At 37.7% G+C, this 9,556-nt stretch overlaps 1 protein-coding gene across 1 annotated transcript in view; it reads left to right on the top strand.

The window, feature by feature from the left end:
* The first annotated feature begins 7,755 nt into the window (after positions 1–7,755).
* Positions 7,756–9,556, top strand: part of slc25a36a (solute carrier family 25 member 36a) — a 28,489-nt gene continuing 26,688 nt past the window's right edge. The window contains exons 1-2 of the mRNA XM_053628302.1: positions 7,756–7,858; positions 8,070–8,199. Of these exons, the coding sequence (XP_053484277.1) occupies positions 8,159–8,199 (41 nt within the window). The 5' untranslated portion in view covers positions 7,756–7,858; positions 8,070–8,158. The remainder of the gene's footprint in view (positions 7,859–8,069; positions 8,200–9,556) is intronic.

The raw sequence follows: 9,556 nt of genomic DNA, 5'->3' as shown, positions 1-9,556 counted from the left end.
CTACTACTCCCTTTCTGTATTATATGGTTATCAGACGTAGTTCATGCTGTGCAATGACAAGTCTAGTTCACAATCAGTGGACCAGTGTGATGCCAATTTTCATGTTCCCCTTGCCCCAGAACACAGAGGCTTTGTAAGGTTTGACATCCAAAGACAGAAAATCCTAAGCAGAGTTCTATATTTTAGCCTTTCATTAATGCCACTATAAATTTTTTTTTTCTTGTCACTAGGGTACTGTCAACGGTACATACATACTTGGGAATGTGCATGGGCTGTATCTTTAATTAGATTTTAAAATAAAGCTACAAACATCAGTGGTTCTCAAGGTCTAACTATGTACCTTAAATGGTACCTTAAAAGGTACACTTTATAGTCATTTCCTTTATGATAGCACCCCAGTGACAAGAAAAGTACAGTTTGGTAATTTTATTTCTGAGGATCCACCATTGTTTTCAAAAAGCATGCAAGAATTGTCTCCCCAGGTAGCCAAAGGTATACTGCTGAACTTGCTTCCTTGTACCCCACCATGGAATGGCTCATTCGGCACATATTCACCCTCCTTACGCACATTGTGATACTTGGTCTTAGTCTTCAGAAACAAAAGCTCCTTAATACTGAAACTAGCCACACAATTCATTGGTGTGAAAATAACTTCACTAGGAATGCTAGCCACCATGTCACCCCAACAGCAGTGCCATAGTCATCAGGCTTAGTCAGTTCTCTATATCGAGTACTGCCTCTTGTTGCAGATGCTAAGACTGATGATGGCAGCCACCAATGTAAACCTCCTGGGTTTGCTGGAAATACTATCCTTTCAAAAGTTTATCCTATGGATGAACCCCAAACACCACAAATGTGTCTCATTGTCTCAGTGAGAGGGGCACATGGTTTTTGCTTGATAGAGATGCAAGGCATTATGAATGATAGGGGTACACTTTTGTACTGGGAGCACTGATACACTGGCCTTGTATATGCCCCTAGGTAAAAGCTGCTCTGCAATGGTGGCAAGTCCTTATATAAGCTAACGGTATACAGTATGTGCCAGCCATCACAGTGCACCACAACACTGTTGATGGCATCTCTCTTGGGGCTATAAACGTATTATGACCTTTTTGAAAGGGGCATGGCACCTCCATCTACCATGATAACCCAAGTGCACAATGAGGGATTCACTTTAAGGTCCTTTAAGGTCCCTCCTTACTAGCCTAGGCAAGATGCCAAACTGAAAATGGTGTGTCTGAAAACTGACTTTCTGCTAGGAATTACTGAGCAAAAAGAGTGGGAGAACTTCATACCTAGCCCCTATCATGACATGCCAAATCATGCGGGGATGCCCAGCATCATAGGCATAGGAGTTGCACTGCTGCCACCTTGGTGTCTGTCAATGTGTAGTTTATCCAGGTTCTACAAGGTTGACATTGCTGTTCCAGTGGCAGTCGTCTCTGAACACCTTTCCGGATCTTTCCAGTCCTAAGGTGTGTACGGTACCTGTAAGACAATGTAGCATACATTATCCAGTGAAAATATCTCACTGACCCTGACAGTTAGGAGTCAGGTTAAATAGATGCTAGGCATGCATGCTAGTGTGGTTCATGATTCCTTGTGATTCAGAACCAGTGCCAACGTGGAAAGAACTCCATGAGGTTCCAGGAAAAGACTTATTGCAAATACATCATAATACATCACATGACTTTTCTGGAAGGTCTTGGTATGCATATAACATGCAGAAGAATGTATCAATGATTCTCACCACTTGTGGTGGTTATCTGGGGTTCATAGAACCACAGTTACTTCAATAACTTGGCTTTTCTCTCTTTGACTTTCAATCAGCTGCGATTCTGCCCCTGTATTTCTCACTGGCTGTCGGTCTCAATCCTGTTTTTGGATTTCTCTTGTTTGGACTGGAATTGGTTTCTGTTTGTTCTACCAGTTTGCTTCCTGGTTTTGACCCTGCTTTCTGTTTGCATCTGTTTTATTGGACTGTGGATTTTTGGACTGTTTTATAAACTCTGCATTTGTATCTGCATGCTGTGTCGAGTTCTCAAAACATTTTTATAAATCCTAACATTCATAGCGTAATGAAAAGCACAGACTGCCTTACTTAATTCTACCAACCAGACATTATGCTAATGAAAAAGAAAGGCACTGGAAACTTAGCCTAAAAGCACCCATCTGATAAAAGGGGCTTAAATGGAGCTGAGTTTGAAATGAGATTTTTAAATCAGATCTGAAAATGCCTTTCTTACTGAGGTGCATAATTTCACGGCAGATTAAGCTGCTTTTTTCAATTATTCCTGGCTCAAATGTAGAGAAGCTACAATGAACATTCAGAGTGATATCAATTCCACACAATTGACCCTCACAGTCATGGTGCAGAAAAGCAATGAAGGAAGGGAATTTGAAGAAGGTGAATATGTTTAATGATGTGTGTGTGTATATATATATATATATATATATATATATAAAGGAGTGTGAAATATAAATTAACGTTCAGTGCAAAATTTTTGCATACCATTTGGACAAAGTGAAGAAGATGAAACAAAATCATTTTTACCAATAAAATGCAAGGCTCTACTTTAGTACCAGCACAAGAGGAATTTGCTGGTGTAATGCCAATATATTGCTAATTTCTCTCAGGTGTGAGACATTTTTTCTCTTAGTTGCTATTTTTGTGGTCAGAAATGAAAGCATCTTAGCTGACATTAACAGAGTGTTGGAATGGGGAGACTGCTCTCTTACTGCAAACGCAATGCCCAAACTGTATTCCTCCTGAATTCTGTCTGATTTCTTACAACTTTATTACAATATAAACAGGCTAATGCACCCAAGGTCTAATGCAGGAAGCCCTGTACCCTGAAGTTATGTCCTTAATTGTGATCTAATATCACCATTATTTCAAGATAATATGTCACTATTTAAGCAAGTGGTCACCAACCCTCTTCCTTGAGATCTACGTTCATACAGGTTTCATCTCCAACCAAAATCTAACACACCTGTTTTTGTTGATCAAGAACTTCTTAAGGCAATGATTGGATGGTCAGATGGGTATGATTATAGTTGGAGCTAAAGTCTTCAATAAGGTAGATACTCAGGAAACGGTTGGTGACCACTGATTGACGCTAGTTATCAGTGTTATTTCGACTTAATATTTATTACTTAATTTTATTACCAATAAAATTATTAAATTGTTACTTGCCAGAAATATTGTCAAATAAAGTACTCTGTATCTATTTATTAGCTTATAGCAATGATAATAATACTTATTTCGCATGTTGTTTCCCAGATAGTAGGTAAGCCAGATGTAGCTTTAGTGGAATTCATTTGACACACACGTATATGTCTAATATCATCATGTATGCTGTTTTCTCAATTAAGCTGTGGAAGATCAAGCCAAAACTTGACCCCGTCCATCCTGTTGTAAATGTAAAATCCATAAAGAATTCACTAAAATCACTTCTTGTATGCCGTGAATTTGATTTAAACTGATAATATACAGCAACATTATCATTGTGCACCCTGTAGCTGCAAAGGAAAATGATTAAAACTCTAATCATAAAAATCATTTAAAAAAATTTGTTATTACCATAACATCAGTTTCACTAACAGCTTGCTTGTTTTTTTTTTTTTCCAACGTGTTGTCTACCGACACTGTAGACTGAAATATTGTGACTGAAATATTCATGTGAAATCGATGAGTGGCTGATGAGAAGTTCTATCAACCAGCTGGTTATTTGTATGTGTGCTAAATTACAGTACAATGTGAAATCTAATTCATGGAATATAATTAAAGAAATCTAAATCATATGTCACTATGAACATCTCTGAAAATCCTGATCCTTGGACTCCAGCTCTTTAGTCAAATGCATGTTAGAGCTGATAGTCAATTGGTTCAACTTAACAATAACCTGTTGAGTAAACAGTAACTTTCTCAATTTCAGAATCTTCTGGAATTACTGGACATGGACATGGACAGGCTAGAATATGACCGAATCCACTGAGTCATTTCCTGTTGTCTTAGTGATAGATATATTGCCGATCAAAGTACACGAGCAACCTCATATAACATGACTTATTTCTATTGCATGTGGTGTCTAATACACAACATGATGAGAACCAGTACAGCAAAAACACGTTACCTTTGCTATAATGTCTTAATGCTGATGGAAAATAAATGAATTCATTCACAGCTGAATTTTTTTTATTTATTTTATTTTAAATGCACCAGTGCTACAGTGTCCGTTCTTAATGTCTGACAGAATGTGTGTCTAATGAAGCACGTGGAAACAGAGCAGCTGGTCAACCTAAAATGTTGGACAAGACAGCAGCGGTTTGTGAATTTAAGTCATATGAGCTTGTTAGAAAATGTGCTTCGTGTTAGGAACACAAGTTTCAACTGGGAGTTGGTCATGGGATATGAATCTGGCTAATACACCCCCCCATTATGTAGATTTTATACTACTGGTCTGTTCCTGTATTGTAGGTGTGCTGAATTATTATGAACTGAATTATTGTTTTGAGGGACTGGGACTGACCCATGGGTCGCCTATTTTTGGACTCCTTATCTATGACAGTCAAACATTAACCATCGATTTGCTCACTTGCAGTTTCTGTCACTGGGTCACTTCAAAAACCTTGATAAAGTACTATGCTAGATAATGGAACGCTGTAATACATAAATATTTCCCCACCGGAACATAATTATTTACAGTGCATTAGCTTCAGAGCGCTAACTTCAAACTTAGTAGCTTGCTTGCAACTCTTTGAACTAGTTTTCACTATTATGTTATATAACTCAATTCTTATGCTTTAATGCTGGCACGAAACACATTGAATAGAGGATATTTAGCTCAAAGTATATTATTTATTTATTATTTTTATATTTTTATTGAGAACCACTGTTTTAGAGTTTGTTATGGACATACTGTACTAGAAGAAGTGGCACTCATCTTAGTCCAACCTCGCATGACATCTTTGTTCTTAGATTAGGCCGCTTCTATATTCATTAAGTTTGAGGAATCAGATTAAGCCACACATGATATCGACTTGGTAAATTGTGGGTTTAATTGTGAAACGTGTGCACTTTATTCAGATATTGGATTAGGAAGGCTGATTTTTCCACGAGGAATGCTGTAACCATTGTCAGCTGATGAAGGCACTGTCACAAGGAGTTCATATTAGGCTCTAAAATGATACCTCTCCGGGAAAGAAGAACTGAGATGAGTTAATAGAATATATTTTTTTAAAAGTTTGCACTTATACGTACTGTATATAATGCTCAGGATTCAGCTTTACACTTTACAAACAGGGGCTGCAAGAGGCAGAGAAAGACTGACATATCTACATTGGCTATATCTAAATATAGAAGCATAAGAAGCACATCATACCACAACCATACCATACCACAACCTCATAAAGATGTTATGCAATAAAATGATCAAAGATGCACAAATCAAGAACAATGTAAAGCAAAATTTTTTTTTTTTTTTTTTTCTTTTCGTGTCCCAACTGAAGGCATCCAATACAATAGGTTATTGAAGCCTATTTATTCATGATACTGTGCACCCTGTTACTGTGTAAAAATTTTTTGGAAAATAGTAGTCTCCTGAATTGGGCAGCATTCAGTTTCGCAGACAAAGCAAAGAAGACTTTAAATGAAAATTTGCAAAAAATAATCATTTGACCGTGTTTAAGAAGTCTTATGATGGCTAGTTTGGTAAAGGGAAATGAATAGCCTATTATATAGTGCAAGCTGGAGAAAACGAATGTTTTAACATCAAAAATGAAACATTTTAAGAGAAACTTGTATCTTTATGCTTAAACTAATATCCATTTATTTGGTGTATATTTAATTTAAACTTAAAATCGAAAAAAGTCTGTAGGGGTGCAAGTAAACTTCCTGTAAATTGGCTATGAATTTAGTTTTGCTAACTCATGCTTTTAGGGTTTTTTGCCTGATGACAGAAATTAATTTATATTGGAAGACATTTTATCCATTAGCAAATGGGTTTCTAAGACCTGGTGTAGTGGGTATACTGAGACTTTGTATGATATTTATTTTACTTGCTCAAGTAGAGGCACTCTAGTTCTACTAGCTCAAGCACTTACGTTCATGTTTAATATATAAAAACTAATACATTAGTTATTGGCAGTCTATGGGATGTATACAGCCCTTACAACTGTTTGTGGGATGTATATGGCTCTATAAACCATCTATGGGATATGTATGGCTGTACAGCTCGTCTTTGGGATGCATAGAGCTCTATCAACCATCTATGTGATGAATATGGAAATCTTACTCACCTATGGGATGCATCCAGCTCAACCAACCATCTACGGGATGTATATGGCTCTACTGACCATCTATGGGATGTATATGGCTCTACTGATTGTCTGTGGGATGTATAAAAGCTCTATCAACTGTCTATGGGATATATATGGTTCTATCAACTGTCTATGGCATGTACACAGCTCTAGCGAACATATATGGTACGTATACTGTTCTGTCAACTGTGTATGGGATGTAAATGGCTTTATGATGATGAATGAGGCTCTAACTGTTTATAGGATGTGTATTGCTCTACCAGTGGCCTATGGGATGTATACAGCTCTATTGACTGTCTATGGCATGTGTACAATTCTATCAACAATCATGGAATGTGTACTGCTCTATCAACCACCTCTGGCATGGGCATGGCTCTGTTGGCCGTATGAGGCATATACGTAGAATTTATATGGCTCTGTTGACTGTCTATGGCATGTATACAGCTCTGTTGATCATCTGTGGGATGAATATGGCTCTGCTGACTGTCTATGGAATGTGTAGAGCTCTATCAATAGACTGTAGGATGAATGTGGATCTGGTGACTTTATGGGATTTATATGGCTCTGTTGACTTGTCTATGGTATGTGTAGAGCTCTATCAATAGTCTGTGGGATGTATATAGCACTATTGACTGTCTATGGGATGTATGTGGCTCTTTTCACTGGGATGCATATGGCTCTACTGACTGTCTATGTGATGTACATGGCTCTGGTGACTGTTTATGGTACGCAATACAATATTTGGGTGTATTAACGGTCTACGGCACGTATACGACTTTATCGACCATCTATTGGATGTATGCGAGTCTGTTGACTGGCTATGGGATGTATAATGCTCTATCAATGCTTAGTAATGGTAGATAGATAGATAGATAGATAGATAGATAGATAACCACATCAGCTGCTAAATGCTTCTGTTTTCATATCAGTTACATTTTAGACTATGACACACAAGGTTTCTTGGCCAGTGTAATTTAGGGTTACCAGTCATGCCTATGAATACAAAGTTATACTAGGTCTTAGAAACCATTAGACAGCTAGTTAGCAGCTCAAGACAGTGACTCAAGTTGTACACTCACTCAGTCATTCAATATTTACTATGCAGAAAGAACTTGAGATTTTTTACGAGATGTTCTGTATTAAATATTCAATTCGAGGGTGTATCTGAGACGAACAATTTAGGAAAATTCCAGAGAAATCCTATCAAAAAAGAAAGTTACATGAAGTAATATGTAATTACTCTAACTAAGACCTGAGATGTTTGGTTTAAACAGACTTTGGACAATCACAATCATGCAGCCTCCTCTCAATTCATCAATGACGCGATCACGTGAAGGGTGCATGATAAGGGAGGCGGAGACGACGTGACGTCACTCAGCGGACTCGACCAATCGCGGCGTCTGTTGTCGCGGCTTCTGATTCGACTGTAAATACAGACTCGGCTGTCCGTCCCATTTCGCTCGGCAGCTGCGGCGCGGCGGCTTTTGGGGGACGAGATGCTGTGACACTCATGTCAAATGAACAGAAATGCCACGGAGTACAGTACATTTTCTAATTAATAAGCAGCATTCTGGTTCTTAAGAAGCTTTATTTGCCCCCCAAAACAGCCTATACACTGTCTAATTCTAATCTTATAGTTGCTATTGATCCTTTCAGACGAGCATTTGGGCTGAAAGTGCATTTGCAGAATTGTTTTTGCCTTGCATGCCTGGAGCAGGAAAAAAAAATATATATATTTTTTTAAATAGGCTTTTTGGGTGGGTGTGGGTGTCATTCACCTGATCACCGAGCTTGCAGTTTAACCCGAGTGAAGGCGAAGAAAAGAGAATGCTAAAGGATGAGTCAGAGGGACACACTGGTTCATCTGTTTGCTGGAGGGTGAGTCGCTGATTACTGATAGTATTGTGCTAGTTAGCTAGCATAATACGTGTTTAGTTGCTCTTTAATTCATTTCTGATCACGACACACCTCGGTGCCGAATCCTCCATCCAGGCCTGGGCTAAGAAGCTAGCCGAGACAGCTAGCTAGTTGTTATAACCTATGCTAATAACATCAATAGCAACCGCTGTTTATATTTATCCCTAACTATTTAAATATACATATAAGTAAATCTATTTAAAATACGTGTTATATATCGTAACAAGCGTTAGCATTAGTTTCATTCAGTTGCACAGATATAGCATTAACGTTGCCTGTTATTTACACTCTCATCAACATTGAAAACGTTCGTCTTCTATAATATAGAGCGGGCAGATTTGGCTACGTTCCAAATCCCACACACAGCACTAAATAGGCCGCTTGTGTTATCGTGCTGCTATGGTCTGTTTAGCATACTATGTAGTGCAACAGTATGCGTGATGGGCCGTGACTAGAAGTTTCTAGAAAGTCAATGAAAATATCGATACAAGGAAGCGTTCGCGTGACTTTGTATTTGTACATTCAAAAATAAATAAATAAATAAATAAATAAAATAGGTTATTTGTCAAAACTATTTTTTTTTAAAAAAAAAGGGAAAATAATGTCATAGAAAGATTTTTTTTTAAAAGAAATATTAATAAATAAACAAATTAATTAAATAACCCGCAATTATAGGATGCTAATATGCAAATTAGGTGGACTGTTATTCGTGTAATGGCGTTCGTTTATGTCAGCCAATCAGAGGAGAGATAATTGACAGGACAACGCCCCTCACTTCCACATGGCTATTTTGACCCTGTCTGTCAATCCTATAAGAGGGCTTTGACTTTATTGCGAAGGGTGATTTTGATCCTGAGCTGAACAACTATGTTAACTGATAATAGGGACAAAACGACATCACCGACATTGGTGATGTTTACCTGCGAAGATTATTAGCAAAACAAATGGTTGTGAATGAACTGTTTATACGGATCTTAAAACCAAGACACTCTGTAGACAGTCCCAGTTTATATTTACGTTATATATGTAATCCGAGTAAGTGTGTGTGGGCATGGAGCGAAGTTTAGTGTTTAGGTTCAATTTGCGCTGCGTAATTTTTTTCCCATTATTTCTGTCACAGCAAAATCAAAAGTAATAATAATAAGAAGAAACGTACATTCCAAAATAAGGTGGCTATGCATTTTTGATGCTTGGCCCCCTAATTATTAGAGAAATAATATACTTAAGAATGCACTGTTTTATAGAAAAAATAATCAACTTCAGGGAGGTCACAGGAATATCCGCTTCATCACAGCACCCTGTTGTTGATTATTTGCTT

This window comes from Ictalurus furcatus, chromosome 7, assembly GCF_023375685.1.
Source record: "Ictalurus furcatus strain D&B chromosome 7, Billie_1.0, whole genome shotgun sequence".
Classification (NCBI taxonomy): domain Eukaryota; kingdom Metazoa; phylum Chordata; class Actinopteri; order Siluriformes; family Ictaluridae; genus Ictalurus; species Ictalurus furcatus.
Note: the sequence above shows the minus strand (reverse complement) of the source record. Positions and strands in the feature narration are given on the sequence as shown.